A 26,452-nucleotide genomic window follows, 5' to 3' on the forward strand; every position below is an offset into this window, starting at 1 on the left:
ATCGTCTGCTATGGCACAGTTTATCCACTCACGTGCATTTCGAGTGAGGCAACGGTTATCTTTTTGAGAAATCAAAAAGTTATCTTTTCCAGAGTTTTGACTTCCAAATAGTATGATTTTAATGAATAAGGATTTCATTTTGCTTTCAACGTCAATGAGAAATATTCCTCCTTTGTCTACATCGAGATACAATTGAGTTAAGCTAACTTTAAATAGTCCAATACCTTTAAAAATAAAATTTCTGCTAATAGTCTTTAGTTCCGCTACATGAGCATTGTGTGGAGGAAAAATTTGTGACAAGTACCATAATTTTGAAAAAATCAAATAATTTAAAACCCATGCTTTTTGGAAAATATTTAATCGTCTCCTAAGATGTATTGATATCAAATATTTAATGTTACTAATTATTTTGGAATAGTTATGCATTATAGTGTCCTGAAAGGAGTGAAAAAATTCGACTCCGAGGATTTTCACTGAATCAACTTCTTTTAATAAAAGAGGGCCGCTAGTGCAGTTGTTTAATCTCATAAAAAGAGACTTTTTAATGTTCAATTTTATTTTGCTGTAAATACTAAAATAGTTTATCAATTCCAGCATTTTATCAAATTCATGGTTGTTGCGAATGAAAATAGTGATATATCATCTGCATATGCTAAAACTTTTATGAATTCTTCATAAATGTAACATCCCATTACGTTATCATACAACATCCTTATAAGGGGCTCAACGTACAAAAAGAATAGCGCCATACTTAAAGGACAACCTTGACGCACAGATGAACGAACTGCTATACTATTCGTTAAAAACCCATTAAAATAATTCTAGAACGAGCATTTGAATAAAGATTGCGGATGCAATTCACAAACTGTTGAGGAAACTCCAACTTTTCTAAAATCAGCCACAAAAAACCATGATTCACTCGATCAAAGGCTATTTCGAGGTCCAAGCTAACAATTAAACCTTTGAACCTATTCGAAGCGTTAGATTTGATTGCGATGTTTCTGAGCATTTTCAAATTGAAAATACAAGATTTTTCAGAAATACAAGCTGCTTGCCAGGTCCAATAAGGGAGTCTAGAATGGGCTGTAAGCGATTCATCAGAATTTTTGAAAAAAGTTTATAGTCACAATTTAACATGCTAATAGGTCTTTTGTCTGATATCTCGTGTGAATTCTCCTTTTTAGGGATCAATGTTATAACTCCCTCTACAAAATCGGGAGTGATCGTCGAACCTGATAAATACGCATTAAATAATTTTAGAAGATCAGATTTTAAATAATCGTAGAAAGTCGAGTAAAATTCATAAGTGAGTCCATCCGGCCCAGGGCTTTTCTTTTTTGAAGCTTGCTTTAAAGCCGATTCAAGTTCATCCTCCTGAATAGGCCTAACCAAGTCTGTCTTTTCATCTGTCAACAAAGTATTTCTTATGTAATTTAAAACGTTTCCAGCACCTGGTGTAAATGTGTTATCATTTTCAAACAGATTCCGAAAATGATTTTCCAAGAACAATTGGAGATCCTTTTTCTGTGTTGTTATTCGGTCATTAATTTTCAATTGCATTATATTACGTTTATGGTTCACGTGTTTATAAAAATGGAATAAACTTAGCTTTTCATCCTCCACTATGTTATCTGTTTGTATTTTAAGTTTTAAATTATTTACCCGGTTTTGTTCAATGTCCATCATTTTTGTTTTAACGAAACCTAATTCTTTCATCATATCTACTCCTAAATTTTGCTTTTCAGATATTTCCTTCAAACAGCCGTATAAAAAGCTCTTGAATTCAGAGATTCTCTTGTTAATTTCATAAGATTATGACTTAAAGAAACTACGTGCTTTAGTTTTAAAATGATCATTCCACCATCGGCAAAAATCTTCTCTGTAAACTACTCTTCGTCTAACCACAAGAATCTCCTTTTTAAAGCTACCACAAATGTCCTCATCGTTTAAGAGAGAAGGATTAATCTTCCAAAACCCCCTTCCGTATGAGATGACGTCTTCATTTGAACCTACTTGAAATTTCAAAATTAACGAATGATGATCAGAGAAACTTGTAACTGTGGTTTCGAATTTTAGTACTCTGGCAAGAAAGTTTCTCGGAACATAAATCCTATCCAACCTTGACATGGATTCACTTCTGAAAAATGTATATATTTGTAGTATACACATTGCAGTCGTGGTTTCACACGCATCACCACCAGAAGTACTTGTTGGTGTGCCCGTTGTAGCACCGCTACTATCCTTCGGAACCGTTCCCGTTGTCGAGACTGTTGATGTCGCTGCTTTCTGAGATCCGGCGTTCTGCACGTTTGGATCAGGTTTACTCTCAGTGTTCTTCCTTAGAACCGTCATTTGTGGAGTAACTGGTGCACTGTTGACAATTACTGGTTTATTCGGTCTGCCCAGGGGAGAACCACTGCCCCCGGCAGGTCTGGTTTTGACTCCGCTGGTCCCGGAAAGGCTAGACTTGACCTCACTAGAGCCGGCAGAATTGGGTTTAACCCCGCTGCCTGACGGCTTCGGCGACTGCGGTGAACCGCCACCTCCAGAGTGGTTCGGCTTACCTCCACTTCCTGAAGGTATCGCCACCAGCTTGGGGCAATCCGACTTCATATGTCCTTCTGCTTTGCAGAAAAAAACAACGACCTTTCAAACCTTCATAAAAAAAACTCGAGCACGAAAATGCCCGATGTAGATGTTGGCAGGAATTTCCTTCGAAACCTCCATATGGACGCCTCGAATTCCAGTGAAAATGTTCACTTTCATTTCACTTGGGAACCTCTCTAGCACGTGCTGTCGGATTGTTCCGTATTGACCCAGTACATACTGGATCTCCCGATCATCGATTTCTGGTGGTAAGTTGAAAATGCGAACGTACCTGAAAATCCGTGATGCTTGGTCCACTTGGACCCTTGCTGTTCCTCCATCTTTGTACTGAAAGTTGTACGATTTATGTGCTTCGGAAATGAACGCAGAGAACGTGTGATCGTCGATTAGTTTGATGTAGAATTGTCCGCCATTTTCATCTTTGTAGATTGTGTGAATGTCAGCCGCCGAAAGTTTCAAAACGTCAATAGAAAACTTGAGTATATCCAGGTACGATGGTATTTTGCTGTCCGGTCCAAAAATCAACTTTACTGTGTTCTTTCTAACACTGTTTGCCATTTTTACTCTTCCTATACAGAAAGATTCCGCTTATACAAAAGACAAAAAAAAGTGAAAACAATAGCCACAGAAGACTATTGTTTTAAAACACTCTATACTTCACGATCAACTCTAGTATACGTCTGAGCAGAACGAGCTCTTGTCCGCGAATGAAGGTTCGCCAATGCGGTCGTCTCGAGTTCGATTCCAGGTTTCGGTACAGTGTAAATCATTTGGTGGTGTGCTTTTATAACTAATTTCGATTAATTTGATTCGCAGTAAAATAAACATGATAAATTCCTCCAACAAAAAAAAAAGCGACAATATTAATAAATATTTAACCTGGCGTCAAGAGAAAGCTGTGTAGTGATTATTGGATAATCGGGTAAAGGTTGAGTTAAGTAAGCGCCTTTCAAGTTCACACACAACTAAACAGCAGGATAACAGCTGTATAGAAGCGTAGATAGATAAGCAATAAGAGCTTGTCCCAACCGTCACAACAGCCATAATTTGCTTGTATAGAGGTTGAGTAAAGGTTTCTTCATATCGAAAAACATTTGAATACAGCTTGAGGCTGAATAAATGAAATGATTAAAGCGTTTACATTGCGAAAATTGTTAGTTGGGGGATCCGTTCTATCGATGACTGTCACTTCCTCCAATGCCAGCTCGAAGCGTTTGCTAACTGGTGCAACTTGAACCGAATGGAGGTCAACCCCGCGAAGTGTTCAGTTATCACCTTCTCTCGCAAGAAGGAACCGATCATGTTCAATTATGTACTTCAGGAAACAACTATCAGCCGTGTCAACCACGTTACGGGGGTTATTCTGGATTCCCATCGCGGATAGTTTACAGCAGTGTTGGAAACGTTCGCGATATTTCACGAAGTTCACCAAGGGAAAAGTTCGCGAGTCATAGTGAATTTTTGCGAACTTTTCCATCACTGGTTTACAGGGTAGAATTGATTGTTCTACAATCCTGGAGAAGATCAACGCGAACGTCCAACCCCGAGCGCTGCGAAATAACGCTATGTGCTAACTATAACATGAACGGTGCTATAGACGGCCTTCAACGTGTGTTCAATCGAGTTTCTTCAGTGTTCGATTTCAACCTGACACGAGAGATGCTACGCCGGCGCTTTTCCCGTATTTTCTCTGACGCAGTAAACCGTTGAATGACCATGTATTTTATTGTATTGTGTATTTTAGTAAACTGGACTATGTATTTTAATGTTATTCACTTAACTCACTCACTCACTCAGCCTGTTGATGTAAACTAATAAATAAACAAATAAATGAATAAATAAATAAATAAAAACAAATTAAAAAAAAATCTGTATCGCTAAAACCCCTATCAAACGAAAGCTTTCATATGAGACTAGGATGGAAATGTTCTATTGGGGGGTCTAGAACAATTTTTATATTTTTTTTCGTATTTTTCAGTGTACATCACGTGTAGTGTTCCTCGAATTGGCCATATGGCCTAAAACCTTTAAATTTTCATTAAACTGAACATTTATTTCACAGGATGTTAGTCTAAATGCTGTTCTGCATGAACTCACCTTAGGCTGTATGGCCAATTAGGGGAGCACTTCCCCTATATAAACAATCGAAAGTTGCAGTCCTTCCAGCAAAAGGATTCACTTTCCGTTTTGCTGGAAAAACAGTAAACATTGCTGTTGCGAAAGTACAGAGTTGGAAAAATTGAATTTCAGGCAGACCATGCTTCGTTATAAAGTAAAACAGGTAAAAGCGTCGTTCAAAGAAAGTGTATCGAAAGATTACAAGACGTCTAGTTTGTTTATTTAGGTCTACGCCTGGTTTTTAGCATATGCGGTGCAAGATATATAAGCGCATGCCAAAAGGGCGTTTAGTAACCACGTCCACCTTTATAATTTTTATCCTGAAGGTGAAAATTTAGTACGTAAACCAGAGAGAGTGAAGGTGATAAATGCAGGAAAGAATCTAGTTTTTTTAAATGTTGTTCCATTTTCACCTACACATTAGATTAGGGAATTTTTCCACTCAAGGATCATTTTTAGCATAGAATTTCGTTATGTAAGGAAAATGAACAACTGTAGAATAAAATTAGTGGGCTCCTCCGTAAATTGATTTCATGCTTCCCGTCGGAATTACCATCGGGTAAGCTGGGATCGGTTCCAACAAGTCGTCGAAGAAGCCATCGATTTCGGCGTCCTACTGGAGACGACTGATGACATCGATAGATCTCTGTGCGCCGTCGAGGAGACGGTATTCCGAGCCCGCGAACAGCACGTGCCAGCTTCCAGACGGGTGAGTAATTCTTTGAACATTGATCAGAATACTAAAAGCCTAATCAGACTCCGTAACGCCATGGGTAGGCAGTACCAGAGAACTGGACTGCCTACCTTGAAGACCCATTCCAACCGTCTAACCAAACTTATCAAAGCCAAAATGGTGGAACTCAGAAATGAGAATTTTGCCAATAACATCCGTTCCCTCCCAGATTGTGCAAAACCCTTTTGGAAACTAACAAAAATCCTCAAAATTAAACCGAGGCCTATTCCACCGCTGGTTCCACTGAATTGCCCCGACGGTTCAGTGGTTCACCTGATAACACCTGAAGGGAAGGCTGCCGCGATAGGTCAACATTTCGTCAGCTCCCACAATCTCGGACAAAACATAACCAGCCCTTATGAAGCTGAGGTTGCTGAAAATGTAACCAATCTCCACCAGGTTCCTAACATCACGTGATATACGCTGTCTTGCAATGAGCACTCATACATCTAGTTTTCACTGGAAATCCTATGTATGAGTGCTCATTGTAAGACAGCCTATATTACGTGATATAGGTTGTAATGTGAACGGGGTATGACGAACTGTTGGCTTAGAGTCTGGAACGTGCAAAAATTGGTCAACTTCAAATTGGTGTATTTCTGTTAAAAATGCATAAAAACCTGAAAGGCTGCATTTGGAAGTTGAGTTTATATACAATGGTTGCTATGATGAGTTTTCACCGTTTGCTCTCCAGTTTTCAAAATGACGTCCAAGCTAGAGGAGCAGTGTGTCAAAATTTTGCTCACGCAGCAAGAGAATCCGACGTTCTCACACGCCAAGTTGGCAAAAAAATGTGTTCGGGGAGCGTCTGTCGACCGCCAGGAAGCCTGGAAGCGGCGGCAATCGTAATCCAGACGTGGCAGTGACGACGAAGAAGGTGGCGGTGAAATATAAGTGAAATCCTAACCTTTCCATCCGGGACGTCACTGGCAAGTTAAATGTCTCCCATACTACTGTGCAGCGGGCCAAGAAACGAGCCGGGTTGTCGACGTTTAAGAAGGTGAAGGTGGCTAACAGAGATTACAAACAAAACACGTCGGAAAAGCAGCGGTCCCGAAAACTGTATACGAATCTGCTCACAAAGTTTGACTGTGTCGTCATGGACGACGAAACTTATGTGAAGTCGGATTTCAAGCAGCTTCCGGGACAGGAGTTTTATAACGCATCAGGAAAAGGGAAGGTGGCTGAAATTTGCAAAACCATCAAACTATCGTAGTGCCCGAAAAAAATATCTCGTCTGGCAGGTCATATGCACGTGTGGTCTAAAAAGCGGCATTTTCATTCCTACGGGAACCATCAATCAAGAGATCTACGTCCAGGAGTGCCTGGAAAAGCGGCTGCTACCATTCCACTGCCACTATGGGTTAAAATGCAATCGAGTGGTACGATGCGAACAACGTGGTTTTGATACCCAAAGACCACAACCCTCCCAACAGCCCAAAACTCCGTCCTATCGAACGGTATTGGGCCTTGGTCAAACGGAATCTCAAAAAAATTTAATAAATAAATGGAAAACGAGCAGCAGTTTTAATCTAACTGGCGTTCGGCGGCGTTGGTCGGATATTCCGGATATCCAGGGACCCCGCGATGACAGAATCGATATGATGATAGCATATTTTATCTATGCTCATGATTGAATGAAATTTAGAAAAAATCGCGAATCCGCAGAACTACTTTTAAGAATTGATTATTTTCCCGGTGAATCTGGATATCCAGAAGGGCGTTCAATAACCACTGTGGGACCAAATCATATGGCACTGAGATATATCTTCTAAAATAAGGGTTCTTCACATTTTCTAAAAACTCACGGAGCTCTAGGTCTACTTTTAAGAATTGACTATTTTCCCGACGATTCCGGGTATACAGAGGACTGTATTCTGGCCACCCGGTAGCAGAATCTATATTTTGAGGTCATATTTCCTCTATGCTAATGATTATATGCAAGTTAGAAAAAAATCGCGGATCGCTAGGTCTACTTTCTTGAATGGACTATTATCCCGGTAGTTCCGGATATCCAGAGGACCGTTTTCTGGCCACCTGTTTGCAGAATCGCTATGGTGATAGTATATTTCCTCTATGCTCATGATTGTATGCAATTTAGAAAAAAATCGCGCAGCTTTAGGTCTACTTTTAAGAAATTACTATATCCCCGGTGAATCCGGATATCCAGAAGAGCAGGGAGTTAAATAATAAATAATAATAATAAATAATTACCGGATGATCAAATCAATATGGCATTGAGATGAATCTTCTCAACTAAGGGTTCTTCACATTTTCTAAAAAATCACGGATCTCCAGGTCTACTTTTAAGAAGTGACTAATTTCCCGGTGATTCCGAATATCTAGAGGACCGTATTCTGGCCTCTTGGATGCAAAATCGATATGGTGATGGTATATTTCATCTATGCTCATGATTGTATGCAATTTAGAAAAAAATCGCGGATCTCTAGGTTTACTTTCAGGTATTGACCATTTTCCCGGTGAATCCGAATTTCCACATAGCCACCTTTCACGGGTTTTATCGTTCCGATTGGCCACCCACAACTCCAATCGGTTCTTTGTCTGTTCCGGTTGAAAGTAAATAGTCATACCTTTCAAGTAGTGGAATCTTAAGATGTGGTAACCAAATTGCCGAGAACCAGTTATGTCAACATGACATTTTGCTCGGGACTTTTCCGGGTTTTTCCGTTCATCCTGGCCAACCACAGGTCCAATTGAATGTCTACCTATTGCAAGCAAAAGAAGATAGCCATACCTTTTGAATGATGGGTGAATCATAACGATTGGTCATTGCATTGTTGAGAACCAGCCATGTCTCGACACGCATTTTGCAGCCTTGGGGTTATGTCAGTTTATTAACATCCATTCTTCTCAAATACAAAAGAGCGCTACAAAGTCTTAGCGTATCCTAGGACTCTAGGATCTCTATTAAATCCAACGGTACCTTCACACTTAGAAATAACTAACTTTACACGTGATGGAATCAATCTTTGACATAAAAGATGAGACGTAAACATGTCATGTAATATTAAGTGCTTCGAGACTGAAAAGTACTAGTTATGACTCAAATTTATGTCAAAATTGACGCTCGTATATGTCACTCTCATAGCACCTAAATTTACATGAATTTTTCTAAGTGTGTATGGAAAGGTAAATTAATTTAGAAGTCATCTTTGATAGAAACATTCAATTTTATGATCAAACCCGTTCGAAAAAGAGAGACCAAAGCTGTGTTCCATTTGGTGAATTTTCACTAAAATTTGACACTTCGGAAATAAATTACAATGTTCGATAATCTCTCTGTTGTTGGTCGTTCGATTTTAGAGAAGGTGTTTGTCAAAATTGATTCCTGGACCTTCAGAAATAAGTCTTGTACAATAGCAGGCTTATCTGAAAATTTTCCATCTGTCAAATTTAAGAGAAAATTCACCAAATAGAGCACAGCCTAATTGCGAGTTGGGCTTTTTATGACGTAAACTAGATCTTAACCCTATGCACACGCTGACTGGACCCATAACCGTCGCGTGCATTTCCAGAACTAGACAACATTTATTGGACGGCATCCTTTGTGCAATCCCGTAAAAAGCCTCAGCCAACTGTGTTCGATCCGTACCACCTGTTCTGCTGGGTAGGAAATTCTCGTGAGAGTAGATTTTTTTCTCACCTAGCTATCAGCCTCCTTAGATTGTTGTGTATCGAGGCACGCGGAAAGCCGATCTACGAGTCCTCGTGGCACACGGCACGAGAGATACCCTGCAAGCTCCGCGCGCGCCGTTCTGTTCTGATCTCTTGCACTCTCTGTCTGTACCGCTTCTGATGATCAACTGGCGCGAGGGGTGCACAGTGGGGTGAGTCCTAGCAAAACCTGGACAAAATTCGGAAATACCTTTTTTTCGATCAATTTCAATTTGCCTTTTAAACGTAAGTGTTAACGTTTGTTTTTGTAACCTGGCTCGGGTTGAGGTTCGCACTGACAATAAGCTCCGGTTCGCACGGGTTGGAACTGGTTCCAACTTGGTTAATAAACAAATTCGCTATAAGGCTGTGTTCCTTTTGATAATTTTTCACTTAAAGTTGACACTTCGAAAATAAATTAAAATGTTTGAAAATCTGTTGTTGATCGGCCGATTTTCGAGAAGCTTTCTGTCAAAATTGATTCCATGGCTGTTAGGAATAAGTCTGCTGAAATAGAAGGTTTATTTGAAAATTTTCCATCTGTCAAATTTAAGTGGAACACAGCCTAAGAACCAGTTTTAGCCAAATTGGCTAGATTCGAAAATAATATCAGAACAGATACCCATAAAGAAGAGGTAAACATCTATTTCGAGTGAAAAAATCATTCTTCGACATTTGTATTACCATAATTTGTATAAACTAGTTAATACTGATATTCAAAGCCTATTTTGATGCCACGCTTGATTTTCACTAGATTTCGAAAGTTTCCGAATCATACACAATTAGATTTTTTTTGCCGAGATGGGTATCACTGAGTAGCTCGGCATTTTATTTTGCTGGATCTCAGTGAAAATCTTGCCGAGTTTCAGCAAAATTTATGTTTGTTAGCTGAGATTTTGGTAAAATTCCCGTTTTTTAGCTGAATCTCGGCAAGCTTTACACTGAGATCCAGCAAAATAAAATGCCAAGCTGCTCGGTGGTGCAAATCTCGGCAAAAAAATCTAAGTGTATAGGGACGTGATTTTTTCAAATATTTTGACAGAGTCTAAGTTGGATGTTTATGTTTGTAATTCATGATTGAAAAAAATGATAAAAAAAGCCTTTTCTATTAAATTTTATCGATCGAAAATATGGTGAAAAAGCTTACAATAATTTTTAATTTTGATTTTTGAGCATAATGCACACTTAAAAGAAAAAAAAGAAAGCTATAAATAAACTTTTAAATAGGAGATAATACACATCTATACTCAAAAATAAATGAAATCAAAAAAGCTTAAAAAGTATGCAAATTCCAACTTCACCTTATTGAGTCCAAGCCATGATTACTTCGGCAGTAGTCATGCATGATTAAATTCGAAATAATCTCTTTTGATAAAAATCTATCTTTTCAGTATTAAATTTTATTCTTTAAGAATATTAATATATAATCAAAAATGATTAAAATTCAATCAAAATGATTAAAATAGAATCAAAAATGAATAAAATTTGAATATGAAATTCTACCAAAAATAAATTTTTCCACCGATTGGGCTCAAAACTTGGATTTCCTAACAGAATTTTATGAAGATTATGGGAATACTATCGAGTTATTTGATTATTATTTTAAAGGTTTCCACCCTCGCCCCACTGTGGGAAGGTTGTCGGTGATCGGTCGGTTGATTGGACGGTAGTGGGTACACAATCATATCAAATCATGGGGGTATTCCTCGTTTGCTACTTCCACACGGTCGCACGCTCGTGCAAGGGTTGAGCTTTGCTCTATACAGAATATGCACTGATCTCTCAGGGAGGTACCCGAAGCGATCGCATTCGTGTTGATATATAAGAGCACCCTCGGTGCTGCCATCAGCTTAGTTTGAGTTTGATTACTTCAAACAAGACCAGCCTGATAAGCCACCGAACGGCTAGGTGCTTCTTGTTCTCCGTGGAAGCATTTCAGTGTCCTATCTCCACTAGCCACAGATTGTTGCAGTGCTTTTGGTTCAAATACCCGAAAAAGTGCCTCGAAAAAGTGACGACAGTGTTAGAGTGCCAAAATGCCAACCAACGGAATGTTCGACGTTGCTCTACAGGTCATCGACGACTCCAACGTGTCTAGTGGATCGGACAGTGCTGGTGTGTCTGAAGACGAGGATGTTCAACTGTTTTGCAGTACAGGGAATACAATAGTATCGAAACCGTTGAAAAAATCCGGATCAGCAAAGGTCAAGGATGAAGAACACAGCAAAACCGCCAAAACCAATGCGAAACGATATGTGAGTCTTCCAAATCGTGATCAACACCAGAAATTCTTGACCGACTTCCTATCGGAAGTTCTGAATGGCGCAGTATTCAATGCCACCGAACGGGCCAACAAAGTCCTAAATTGGGTAGATCCGGACCAGCTCAAGCGAACGCTGGACTTGGAACTGAAGGACGAACCCGACTCGGATGAAAAATTACTAGAACTGACCAGAGCCACCATCAAACACTCGGTCAAAACTGGACATCCTTATTTCATGAATCAACTGTTTTCGTCCGTCGATCCGTACGGTTTCGCTGGACAAATCCTGACCGATGCATTGAACCCCAGCGTCTACACATTCGAAGTGTCTCCAGTGTTTGTCCTCATGGAGGAAGTTGTGCTCAAGGAAATGAGATCCATCGTCGGCTATCCAGATGGTGCTGGCGATGGTATTTTTTGTCCTGGCGGATCGATGGCCAACGGTTATTCCATTAGTTGCGCCCGCTTCAAACACATGCCAGATGTCAAGGTGAGTGTGCATTAGAAATAAACTTAGAACAACAATACCCGATGAATGTGCATGCATAGCCTACTGCAATTCCCAATCCTTATGAGAGCAATTTGTGCAATCTATGACTAGTGATCGTTATTAGTTGAGTGAAATTAAATATCGTGAATTTCTAGAACAATTACACAACCAGGTCGAAGTGAAAGCAAAATAAGTGACGGGCTGTTCCGTGGGATAATTAGCGGCGCAAGCCTGGCCTATTACGAGCAACAATTTGGCCTTCGGGTGACTGAATGTGATCCTATAGGTAATTGCAGACACGATAGGAATTTTCCTTTCAACAAAGTAGTCTCATTTACCATCTGGGAGATGAGCAACGCGTGGTTCTGAGAGATTGTTTACCATCATCGTCGGTGGGTGATGGTGTGCGCCGCAGCGTTGCCAAATTGTTCACAAGCCAAATTGTTCGAAGGTTTAAAAAAATCGGTTTTGATCTATTGGCAAATCAAAGTTGGCACTCGTGGAGAATAGAAGAACTATGAGAGTGATGATGGTTTCAGAATTTTCCACGGGGAGGTATACGAATGCAATATTAAAATGCTTTTATTTTGCAAATGGAGCATTTTATTTAAATCTGGTTGCTGCTACAGTTGTAGAAAAGCTGAAATCTATGTCTACACATAAAAATCTGAAAAGAAATTATTTTTTCTATATTATATGTCTATTAAGTGGTCCTCAAGTTTTCTACTAGCGTAGCATTAACCAGATTTAAATAAAATGCTCCATTTGCAAAATAAAAGCATTTTAATATTGCATTCGTATACCTCACCGTGTAAAATTTTGAAACCATCATCACTCTCATAGTTCTTCTATTCTCCACGAGTGCCAACTTTGATTTGCCAATCGGTATCTTACTATTTTAGTCGATTTTTTTAAGGTAAAAAATATAGTTAACTAGAAAAATATCTTTATTTGGAGACCATCTATTGGTATTCCTGATAAAATACAACGATCTAAAATTATTTTAAATTTTTCAAAATATCCTTAACAAATTCAGACAGAAAGGTCAAGATTTTTTTTATGAATTTTGACCTAAACTATCTTAGACTTGTAATAATATACACATTTTCAAAACATTTCATGATCTCCGACAACCTGACTAAACTCTTATATCAAAAAATTTAGACCTGAAAATCAGATATTCAAATCTTGAATTTTTTATCACAATTATTTAAACCATTTAGATACAAAGATTTTCGCGCTCGAAGATTCAACATTTTTTTTTAAATAAATTCAAGGTTGTTTTTCTTGAAACAAATTGTATCACCAGTCGAAATCGAAACCTTACTGCGCTAGTCGGCCGCTCAAACTAAGATGACCTGCGTCGTCAATTTCCACATATCAGGGTCTATGAGCTGAGACTTGAAATATGCATTTAGTAGACCCAGAGATTCTTGGAAATGATTCTGCACCTATCGCTTAGTTGATGGAAGAATTCTCAATTTCTGGGTTCAAAAAACCTTCTGCATTTCTGTGTTAAATTTCAATTTTATGAATCTTTTCATTTCCATTGCACTGAATCCAGTGTGTTTCATTCATTCTATGAAATATTCGATCAAAAATAAAACAGTCCAGCGATTGGTACTGTTTTTTTTTTATTTGAGTTGTGCCCCTTCATTGTGCAAAAATGGGTTTACTTGTTTGAGTTGTGACCATATTGCGTGAAAAAACAACATGCTAAAGGACAACAAAATTACATATTTATAATGGTAACATTGGCAAAACAAATGTGCCTTGAATGCTACTTTATTTTTGACTTTTGTGAAAAAGTAGCAAGGCCATATCTACCTACATATAAATTTCGTTATTTCACGGATTTTAAAATGGGTTTTTGTGGGAAGTAACTTCACACTATTTAATTGCCGTCATTAACAATTAAAATATCAAAAAATAAACATTTCGACTTGTAACAGTGTTGCATGAAACCGATATATTTTAGGGCCTTGTCGTACTCGATCGGTGTGATTCGTTCTAAAGTTCAAGCACGTTTTGGCGATCGACAGCTCTTTGATGTATGGATTTTGATTAAATTTAAACCAACAGATGCATTAGCAATGTTTTGACAACAAATGAGCTAAGTTTAAACCAATTTGGCTCATTGTTTTTCAAGAAATAGCCCTTAAAAAAACAAGCGTTTTACCAAACGTGCTCAAACTTCAACAAACTAAGCCAATTAAATCCAAACCATAATTACTAATATTGAATAGTTGACGTACCCGTAGCCATTCAATCGCATGATGCCCTCTTACAATCATTACTGAGAAACCATTGACTTTACAATGTCTCGGTATAAACTAAAACAATATTTTTACTCCATACGGGATCATAACTCATAAGAAGAAAAATAGGAAAGCAGACACTGCTGAATTTTTATGACAAAATTTTACTATTTTTTTTTTTTCAAAGATTTTTCTTTATGCAAAATATATTTAACTTTAAAATATATTTAACTGTGTATGTACGTGTACTACGTCGATTGGCGAAATAAAGAACTTTGAACTCATTGAAAATTTCAGGAAGATCAGCTTTGAACTCAAAATCGCCGTTAAAGACGGGCCCGGCGTAGCGGTTAGCATCCATGCCTCTCACGCTAATGGCTACGAGTTCAAATCTCATACCCGGACAAGCCACGAATGACCCAAAATGTGTGGAAGTCACAACACACAAAATTCGTCGTTCTTTGAGAAGCTCAAAGGTCAATGTTTTGTGATGGATGACGAGTGATCAAGTTTTAGTGACGGTTGATCCTCCTTATACGATCACGATACTGAGTTGATACGTGTGTGAAAAATCATGCCATTCACCGTTTTCAAGCTGATACATCTGGCAACGCTGGTGTGCGGTGTCTGCAAATAGCGAGACACGCTGTCGACAGCTATTCAATAGGATGCGCGGGTGGTTGGGAAAACTAGAGAATCGTTTTTGGCACAATATCCTGTAGCAAACGAAATTAGCAAAAAGAAAAGAGAAAGCGCAATAACAAAAAAATCTGGTTGTAATTATAGACCGGCTAATGGATGCAGCGCACCACTATTTTCCTAAGGGAAGGCTTAATTTAGTTACCGATGATGAAAGGTTCTGAGAATATGGCTCAAGTTTTAAGAATTCAACTTTTGGACTGTGAAGTACAAACAATTTTCCTAACGGAGCGATAATAAACTATAATTGACAGAGTCATCAATTGCAAATATATTGCAACAGCTCCGCCCTTCGAGGTTCAAAATTGTTCTGCAACAAAAAGAAATTTGGAATAATATCTCTACATCTATGACGCAATAATTTTTCCACTTTCACATTCTGTCACAAGCGACGCTATCGCCCATAATGGGTGCTATTGTTTGTTTGGCAAATTATCTATCTACCCGTTTGTTTACACCGTCCGATGCTAGTTCATTGCACATTACTCATTTTGCGTCCATTTTGGTTTGGCCAATAATATTTGCAAGGCGATCATGACGTCAGCGAATGGGTAACTTTAAATATTATCTTCAAGTTAATGCTTCGTGATTACATCAAGGGGGGAGGTGACTGTCAAATACGAACAATCGTCACCTACACTGAACCAAAACATCCGCCATACTTCGAATGATTATTGCATTGCTCGAGCCCTTTAACAATATGCATTCGAATTTCGGATGATTTTCTTATGGTTGAACTCGTCGTCAGATGATGAACATCCATATGACTGTCATCCAAATACAGGATGATTTTCGTTTGAAAATTAGCTATAAAACATACGGCACTCAGAGGACAAACTTTTAAGAATAGTGTGACATGCAAGTGCTTTTAATTAGATTTATAATTTGATTATCTAGCATTCCATACTGCATAGTCATGAAGCCATTCCATTATAGATACACAAATTTTTCGTGGTGGAGAAAACCTCCTCTACCACGAATTAGCCAAACATTGGTTTTCATCCTTTACCTATGTTCGTAACAGCTCTGATAGCGATGCATATGCTTCCACCTTGTTTGTCAGCTCAGATCAGCAAATGACGTTTGATAGAATTATTTACATCATAGTTTTGAATGATTTGCGTTATGGGGCTGAACCAATACCATATGCATTTTCATTTAGTATGACAGTCATTCTGCAGAGAGCATTACGCATTTCAACTGAAGGCCCTATCCCTTCTCATAACAAGTTTCATCCTGTGTTCGAGAGAAAAATCATCTGATTTCAAAACAACCGTCATCCGGTTGCAGCTATCATTTGAAAAAGCGATTTCGGTGTTTTGTTTTGAATGGTCTGAGGTTTCATTCGATCGGAGGATGATGTTTGTGTACAGTGTAGCTCGCATAACTGGTTCCAAACGACAACAAGCAACGATGGTTTGTTGATGTTTGGAGCCAAATTCACAAATGGAAAATCCATGAGTGTAAGCAGGCGAGGGTCATTGAATTTTCCGTCTCTTTCGTTCTCCGTCTGTTGAAATGGGTGACAGAGTTTGACGTAACACTCTTTCAACCATTTAAAAAGCAGAAGAACGAAAGAGACGACACATTCAGTGGACCTTACCTATTTACATCTCATTGATGGATGATCAGTAGGCCGATTTGACAGCACATCCCGCCCCTGGATTACATACGTAGACGTTTTCCATCGCACTTTTCACGTAACATTTACAGAAAAAAGCTCTCAGTTCAGTAAGCTGCAACCACCGACAGGTGCTTCAACGACACAAGATTATCATGTGGTAGTTACGTTATACTGTCGATAGATTCCATGGTGGTTTCTAGTAACGGCTGCTTGGTAAAATGCACCCCGAGGCAAAATGTCACATATTTTACTTTTTTTTCTAGGATCAGCTTTGTAGTTCAATGTCTCAATAAGCAATGCTGATAGATTGTATATTGATCTATATTGGTTTTTCTTAATTTTTATGATGAATACTGGATTAAATTCCAAAAGTTTTTATTTAGTCCATGGAAGCCTTCAACCGGCTGCATTAATTAGGGATGAATATTTTATTAAAATCCAATCAAGAACGTATGAACTCCACACCGTTTGAAAAAATTTCTGCATGATATACCGCACGCGTAGTAAACGCTAGATTTGGCATAAATTTGCACGATATTTCATGTAAATTTAAGCGCAATATCGCATAATCAGCAGCATGTAAACAATTTCGTTGTTTGTGCCAGTTTTAGCTCAAAATTAAATGAGGGTAGATTTACCGCAATGGTTAAAATTCAGATTTTTTCAGTGATAAACATAGGCCGACAGCGGCGCCGGTGCTGTAGTGGTAAGCGTGATTACCTCTCATCCCAGCAGGTTTGGGTTCAATCCCAGTCGGCGCCGCCGGGATGTTCTGAGACATAACATCTCTGATCACGCCTTGTGAAGGGAAGTAAAGCCGTTGGTCCCCGGTTCATGAGTTGATGGGTCGATAGGTAGGGTCCAGGTGTGAAAGCTGCCTCCCTGGCGTCGGTAGCATTGGTGCTCAGCACGGAAAACAAGATCGATGGAAAATAAATCAAGGAAAAAAAAAGCATAGACAGAGGAACTTTCTACTTTACTGCATGTTTTCTTAAAAAATTCACGGCGTGCAGATTAGCGGGGTTCAAATTATAAAGTGTTCAGATTAAAAACGGTCAGATTACCGGGGGTTCACGTTTTTTTCCTTGATTTTTCCGTACTGAGTACCAATGCTACCGACGTCAATATCTTTGGAGGAGTTTGTGTACGTAATAAGCTCGTTCTGTTGAACTTAGCTTTTTCATGATTTGCTTTGGAAATACATAACTCTTGCACGAAGGTATCGTAGAAATTTTCTCAGAAATCCATTAAAAAATATAATCTGAAAAATATTTCCCACGAAATTGTTCACGGTGTTAGAAAATCGCATTGTCAAACAATGAAGCAATGAAAATCCCCAAAAATATTTGAAAATTTTCTTAAATTTCACTGGTGAAAATTTCTAGACCAACAATTGAAATAGGCGGAACAGCCAAACGTAAACAATGGCTTTAAACACAAAATTCTCGAGAATCAAAACACTCCCACGCAAACTAATACCATTGACAGACATACAAAGCAGTACCGTTGTACTCCTATAATCGAGTACCTCAAAAGGTACAATTTGAGGTACTAGCTTAAAGAAATACAACGGTAGTACAACCATAGAGGTAACTCTAAGACAAGTAGGTCCCAAAGAAACGTGCTCAACTTTTTGGCTCACCTCTGGTACTATCTTCGGTCCCAAGCTTGTCGAATCACCCCTCGAAACATAGGAAAAACCAATAAACCCTCATTTTATCTGTCAAACTTTCATAGCGAATCAAAACAAACATTGCGTAGTACTAGAATTTCGACTAGAATAGGGTACGTTAATCGTTTGCTTGGGACCAATAGGCTACTAAAGTGGTGAGCCAATTTAAAATCGTTAGTTTCGTATTGATTGTTGGTACAACAGTGTACTTTGTATGTCTGTACAAGGTATAACAATTCCATTCGATAAAGGAAGTTTGCTCTATCAGATGACGGTGTTAGATTGCTTGGATGTGCTTTGATTCTCGAGGAATTTGCGTTTAAAGCCATTGTTTTCTTATGGTTGTTCCACCTATTTCAATTGTTGGTCTAGATGTCAGAGTAAAATGTCTTACCGCTTTTGAGTTATGATCGAAAAACTAACGTGATGTCCGGAAAATTCTGAACACTTTAACTATAGTTTTCCGGTAAAAATGACCACCCCATATTTTGTTAAATTGGGTTTCGCTCATATAACCATTAATTTTGAGACTGTTCGGCTCATTTTTTCCGATATTTAAAATAATCCTCTAGCGCCAGCTTCATGAAAGTTCAGTTCGTGAAGCGCGTCTTGTAATGATTTGTAGTATGTTAACGCTGAATGCAATAATCGACAACAACAACAATCAATACGAAACTAACGATTTTAAATTGGATCACTACTTGACTAGCCTATTGATGCCAAGCAAATCGATTAACGTACCCCATTCTAGTATAAATTTCAGAACTAAACTATGCTTATTTTGATTCGCTATGAAAGTTTGACAGATAAAATGAGGGGTTCGTGGATTTTCCTATGTTTCGAGGGGTGCATCGATTAGCTTGGGACCGAAGATAGTACCAGAGCTGAGCCAAGATGTTGAGCTCGTTTCTTCGGGACCTTCTAGTCTTAGAGTTACCTCTATGGTATTAGTATAGTAAAGACATCGTCGTGGCGGGCTTCTTTTGAAACTTTTCAGGAGTAACTTCAACTAACTTCAACATATTTTTATGAAGATCGTACGTTATTTCTCTTAAAATCGTTTCCTGGAATGACATTTCTCGGAATGTACCATATCCCGGAATGTACCGTTTCCCGGAAAACCATTTTCCGGAGCGTACTATTTCCCGAAAAGTAAATACAATAATGACCCAGGGTACCTTGAAAAACCTGGAAATATCTGGAAAACTGGGAATCCTCAGCGAAAAAGGTTATCTTCCATTTCATTCCACTTAATTAATTTTGGTATCCATGACGGATACGTGTTTCGACTACAATGTGCAAACTAGTACTGGTGCTATCACACTAAATACTGCCTGAATATAGGATCACATCCCATTTTTTAATTTATTTACCAGTCAATGTGCTTTTTGACGTAATCACCTTCCGATCAATATATTTTTCAATGTTACTTAATTCATCCGATTTCTTTGGAGATTGTTAGGAAAACTTGAAGTGAAATCTTAGAATTCCTTTCAAATTAGTTATGTTGAACTCCAGATGAAACGTCTGGTAATGTCTAAGGTAGTTCTGAGTATAATCCTAATGGAAATTTTCTATAGGATTCTAAGGAGGATTCGCATGTAATTCCAAAAAGAATGCCAAGATAGTTCTGATTAAGGGCTTTGCAATGGATAACTCTAAGACACTGAGTAGAATTCCAAGAAAAAACGGAGAATCTGAAAGGGAATTCAGAAAAGAATTCAATGAATATTGAGGATGATTCCAAAAGAATTCTAACAAGTATTCCAAGGGAATCCTATAGAAAGTTTTGATATAAATTTCAAAGGAATACTTAGGAGAGTTTCAAGGCTATTGCTGTAATGATGTAATGAGAAATAGTCCCTAGGGAATTCTGTCATTGTCATTGAAAGGACTGCTCTTAGAGAATTTTGAGTGGAACTTAGAGGGGATTCCGAAGATAACTCTATGGGAATTTCAGGAGACACTTAGTGAATACTGAGGAGAGTTTATTTCAGGAGAATTCTTTGAGAATTCCTAGTTATTCAATTTTGAGATGTTTTTAAGGAAATTCTCGAGAAAATACTAAAGAAATCCTGAAACAAACACCAAGAGTATCAAGATTATACAAACATGATTTTTTTTTTCGAGATCACAGAAGAAAAATCAAAGTAAAAAAAATCAAAATTCTAAAACTTTGAATATCATGCTTAGAAAAGTTCTCTTGATTCTGGATTTAGAAAAATGAAATCTTCAAGATTAGGGGAGTTGTTTTTTGACATTCAGGGCTTATAAAATGTGAGTCTTCAGACCAATATTCCAGAGTTGGAAACATTTTAAAGATTTTGGACCGTGAGAAGCTTTCAAAATTCAAAACTAACAGAAATATTCGAATTCCATATTCGTATTTAAAGAATGATTTTATTGATAACCTGGAAATTTTCCGTTTAAGACCTGGAAAACGTTTTAAGCAACCCAAACATATTCGGTGCACCTTATAAATTTCTGACATGACTATGACATAGCCCTGAATTAGCACGTGATGTAAAGAAGGGAATATTTTACAGAAGGAAATTTTCTTATTTCGTCTATATCAAAAGAACATGAAAAGTTCTTTTTTTGTCAAAAGGCTGTAGGAGACCAAGGGGTTTACCATTTTGTGGTCTGTACCATTTTGTGATACAATTTTCTCTACTCCAAAAGATATAGTAAAGAAGGAGCTATTCTCTTATTCGAGTATTTAGTAAAGTAGGGAATATTCCCTTTTTTAAATATATAATAAAAACGGAAATAATTCCTTCTTTGAATATTAATAAAGAAGGAAATATTTCCTTCTTCGAATCCTTGATTAAAAAAGGAATACTATATATACATATATATAAATATAATTAGGAAAATCATCAACTTTACGAAATGTTTAATGGATTCTAGTTAATGTTCATTCGGGATAGGGTACCCTAATATATAATAAAATAGATCTCGGACAAAGAAGCATGATGGAGATCTTAGACATTCAAATCCAAATGATTAGATCCTGGAACTCCGAAAATTTTTCGAAATTACAGACTTGGACAAATTTTATTAAGACTATAAAATATCATCAGATCATCGACTTTAAAAAAAAAAAACCTAAAATGCTAGACCTAGATAAATTTTCCTAATAAATTAAGACTTAAAACGAAGCTTATCGCCACGAAAATAAAAAAAAAATTGACTCGTTTTCATTTTTATAAAAAATATTTGAAAAATATGTCAAAAATCCAAAAGCTCTTGCTCTACGATTTTTGGCAATTTTCAAATGAACATAGTTTTCAATTTTCCAAACAAATATAAAAATTGAACAAGGACATTTTGAGATATTTGAGTGTTTAACACCGTGAATATTTTTCCCAGAAACCGTTTACTTTTTCACGAATCCATGGCAGATTTTTCAATATTTTCTCCCACGCTAATGTTTTCATACATTTTCCTATAAGAAACGTACATAACATAATATCATATATATTTCAATGGACACGTAAGGTTCATGTGATTTAGTGGTGTAATTCCCTATTATGGGATCATATGAAAGTTATGTGAAATCCACATGGATAGTTTACACTGGTTATGTGATTTATTTTATGAGTGTATTTCATCGGATTCCTTGGACATTTTCTCTTAAATTAGATTATCATTCTTCGATAGAAACATGAATAAACTTTGTGTTTTGAAAAAAATGACTCAAAATTCGATTTTTTTTAAACAGTACCGTCTAATCCAAATATGAACTCAGATTTATTCTAGCACACATAATTGTTCAGAAAACCTGGCTTAGTTTCACAAAAGTACGTTTTTTCTTGGAAATTAATAAAAACTGGATAACTTCTCTGCTCTTTGAAAATTAGGCTTGGATTTTATAGAATGGACCTTGCTGAATCCATGCGTGACGGTATATTTTTTTAAGGACAAGGTTGATAGAATCCACTAATGGACGATTTCAGGACTGAATTTCCTTGTAAAATCCGCCATTTATGGATTCTATCAATATTGTCCTTAAGCGTGTTCAATTGTTTTACACTCATATGTTGTACTAGGTTTTGTATAATGAATTATGCCTTATGAGGTATTTACATCTATGCTAGGTCACTAGCTCCATCAGCTCAACCAACTAGCACGAATTTCAGTTGCTACTGAAATCTCATGCTGGTAGATGCTGACACCTTAATTACATTATGCTGACTGCTTTTTAATCCAGTTCTAATACACTAGCACTAGCAAACCAGCACAAATGTAAACACCACATAAGGAAGTCTTGAAAATTTGCAAACTACATTTCTTGGCCGGAAATCAAACCCGTCATCAATTGTTTTCTCCATGGTACTCAATCGAGTTCTGATTAGATTAGAAACTGAAACTAGCCTTTCTCGCTGAATTTTTACGCGTTCACAGAAAGATGGAAGATACAAAAAATAGTAGAGTTAACTACCCCATATCCGGCCTATTAAGCACAACCCGCACTTAGTCTTTCTTAATCTGAACCAATCGTTGAGATATTGTCAAAAGTCTAACACTGCTTCTTGACGCCAAACTCGACCTACGGATTCTAAACTCGTCCTAATGCATTGAAACGCCAATGAATTCACTTCGGCCTATCGGATGAAGATAAAAATTGATTCGGTCGGAGCGCTTCTTTTGTTTTTGGGAATAATGGGTGCAAACCTTCATATCACGCATTCTCATTGACTTAGTTCGGTACTAAAGTATCGTACCAAACGCATAATTGACTTGTTAACTCTGTAATCATGGATTTATTTGAAGTTTTCTGCTCGATAGGCCTAAAATGGGCGATTAGGCCGAAGTAGTTCTCTACCCTATTTCTGTCAAAACCAAACACCTCCAAGGAAATCATGCGAGGGATTGTCCTCAACAGGCTAACGAAATGTACAGATTGTTGATCAGAAACAGCAAAGTGGTGCAGCAGGCAAAAATCGTTGTTGAGGAGCAAACCACAGTCTCGAAGCACGTGCTGAAGTACGTGATGATCGATGACCGGCTGAACTTCAACAGCTCCGTCAACTTCACCTGCGAAAATACAGCGAAGGCCATCACGGCGATAGATAGAATCATGCCGAACAACTCTGGACCAAGCAGTGGCAAGAGGCGAGGCGTCTTCTGGCTAGCGTATCTTGGTCAATACTTAGGTATGGAGGTCCAGTCTGGGTTACAGCGATGAAAACCAAGCGGAATCAAGTGAAGTTGGACAGACCTATGGTCATGCAAGTTTAGAGCGCATATACAGAGCCATTAATTCGGAAGCCAGATTAATTCTGATGAGTATAACGACAGTTGAATCCAGATGAATGTGGGCGCTATATTGGCGAAAACAAAGCTAAAACTGGTCATGCGACAATAAGTTTTAAGATCTGCAATTACAAAAATGATGATGTACTTAAAAAAAGTCATGCGATTTGACAGATATCAAAACGTCATTACCATTTTCACCTACTCGCCATCTGTGAGTCGATCGTCACGTTGATTCTTCAATAAAGACAGCTGTAATTTTTCATATACACTGGAAGAATTTGCACCTGATTGGTGTTGAATTATGTGATAATAAATATTAAATAAAACGATGCAATAATTTACCAAATTGCTAGGATTGAATCCTTTATGCTTTTCTCATGTGTATTAAGTGAACTGAATAGTATTTTATTTGAAATCATGCTCAAAACATTGAAAACTTGTTATTAAAACACCAATTTTCCATCCGAATTTTTCGACCATTTTGACTACCCCTTTATATGGGCCCTTCTTACAAGCACAAACCGACATGAATGACCACAGGAAATTGATGAATCTACGCGAAACTGCACCAGTGCATGCGACACCTAGGTTTGAAATCCAAAAACACAAAAGTGATGATGTACTAAAAAATATTCCATACGATTTGACAACTAGCAAAACGTCATTATCATTTTCACATCATTTCCATCTGCTGGCCGACCGTAACGTAGATTCATCAATACTATGAAATTTCTGTTCAAAGCACACTACTGACATCTGTCTCTGTGTTCGCGGAAATCGTTTATCTAAACTATGAACACGGGTGCAAAATGCATGAGTTGGTTCGTGTCCTGATCTATTCTGAACACGTTATTTTTATAAATACGAAAAATAGTGAGAGTTGAGTCGATGAGCAGATGGCAGCAGAAATGCGACAGGGTGGAGAATGGTAGATGGGCCCATAGGCTAATCCGTATCTTTCGACATGGGCGAACAGAATTAAAACATGGAGAGGTAAACTATCACCTGACGCAATTCCTAACTGGTAAAGATTGTTTCACAGATATAGAGTATCGTTGCGCTTTTTAAATACTCAGTACACGAATGCAAAAATTAATTGACTTAGGTACACACTAATATTATTTTACTTACAGGAGTCATAAATGTTTTATTGGGTATCAAATTGGGTAAACAGAGCAAAGTCTGTATAGGTCCGGAACAAATTTTATATTTTTTTTTATTTTTCACATATTTTTAAACTTTTTTGAACGGTTCCACAATTTAAAATTAACTGAGCAACTAAAAACTGGATTAGTGTGAAGAAAGCTGTCAATCAACTAAAAACTATGGAATTATACTCCGAAAAAACAGTAAAGATAAGGAAGTAGTGAAAAAAAACCCGAATTAAAACAACCTTCTTCTTTTGTAGCGAGCGTTTTGTCGGCTGTCAACCTAGTGTTCTAAATACACTTCCACACGAGCTTACAGCACAATAATACTCTATGCCCAAGGAAGTCGAGAAAATTTCCAACCTGAAATATTTCCTCGACCAGATCGAACCCACCGCCTCCGGTTAGGCAAAACCGTGCCTTTACTGACTAGGCTACCTGAGGCCCAAATTAAAACAACCTAGTCATCCCCATTTAATTCGAAATTGTCCCCGTCACCGTAGAAAACCGGACAAGGAAATGGTTTGCTGTGACTCCACCACGATACCCCGTTCAAAATTCATTCCGGCATCAACTGCTGCTGCACTTGACATTGAATCATTAAACCAGAACGTTAGCTCGCGTTCCGCCGACCTAGCTCCCAAACACCATTCCGCTAAGCGCGCAAGGAAACGAGAGTTGATGACCGAAAGCAGTATTTATATACAGAAGCACGTGCCTCTCGATAAACTTGGCGCCGATCGTTTAAAAATTAGCCGAAGTTTGCACGGTCGAATGTTGTCTGCGGTGTTCGTGGCTAATTTAAGCATGATTAGACTCTGGTAATCTTAAAACCAAAAACGGCCGTGCTTAGGGTTTTGATCTGATTTCCGTCCTACTAAGCACAACAACCTGCATTTTTCCTCTCTTTTTCGAACGGAATTAATTTATCTTTCCATTTGTACCGTTGGATTTGAAAAAAGTGTTACAAATTGTTGAGATATCGTTAAAAATCGAACATTGCTTCTTGATTTCAAACTCGTCCTACGAGTTTCAATTCCGTCCTAACGCAATGAAACGCCATTGGATTTTCTTCGTCCTACGGATGAAGACAGAAAAAGTGAATATTCATACAATGCGCTCCAATAACCTTTGTGTTGTAGCTTATGAACTATTGCATCAGAACAAACATATGTTTGATTTGTGCATGGTGCTTATATTATTTATGTTTTCTGCTTGATTGAACGGAAATGGGTGATTACGACGAAGTAGCGCTCTACCCTACTTCCAAACTATCAAGGTAAACTTAGATCAATCGATTGAATGCTTTTGTTTAGAACTAGATAAAACCAAATGCCACCATTAATCATTCGAATTGGCATGACTATAATAAAAAACCGCTTCCATTCAGCGGAAAGCCGGCTGCAATTCCGGCATCCTGGGCAAATGCCACGGTAGCAGCGCTCTGGGGGATTATCAACCAATCAATCAACGCAACAAAGTGTTTCTGCAAAGGGGCAATACACACAGGGGCACACAGGGTAAATTTGCAGCTTATGGACCCTTTCCCCTTAGTGGACCACTAACGGATTAATTCAATTTTACATACAAATTGGAACGATTCGATCGGAAGACGTCTTTTACAAATCATACGCATTGGATTCATGTAAAATATTGATCATATACTATTTAAAAGAAGGAGAAAATACATTTCAATGTAAAGCACGGCAGACTGCTGTCAAATAAACAAAGGGTCCAACTTAGGGCACGTAATTTGGATGTTTCCTTTATTGGACAATTTTGTTTTATTAATTTTATTCTAGAAGGTCTATCATATGATGTAAACAATCCTATAATGGAACCCGGATGGTCCCTAAAAGGTTAATAGTGACTTCAATGTATTACGCAGATTTTTGTGGGTAAA

General features: G+C 37.9%; 1 protein-coding gene across 1 annotated transcript in view; it reads left to right on the forward strand.

Moving 5' to 3' along the window:
- Positions 1 to 10,966: 10,966 nt before the first annotated feature.
- black (glutamate decarboxylase-like protein black) overlaps positions 10,967 to 26,452 on the forward strand; it is a 49,280-nt gene continuing 33,794 nt past the window's right edge. The window contains exon 1 of the mRNA XM_065234031.1: positions 10,967 to 11,886. Coding sequence (XP_065090103.1) covers positions 11,170 to 11,886 — 717 coding nt within the window. The 5' untranslated portion in view covers positions 10,967 to 11,169. The remainder of the gene's footprint in view (positions 11,887 to 26,452) is intronic.

This window comes from Ochlerotatus camptorhynchus, unplaced genomic scaffold (genome assembly GCF_037179485.1).
Source record: "Ochlerotatus camptorhynchus isolate MF236.1 unplaced genomic scaffold, CSIRO-AGI_Acam_v1.1 ptg000037l, whole genome shotgun sequence".
NCBI lineage: Eukaryota > Metazoa > Arthropoda > Insecta > Diptera > Culicidae > Ochlerotatus > Ochlerotatus camptorhynchus.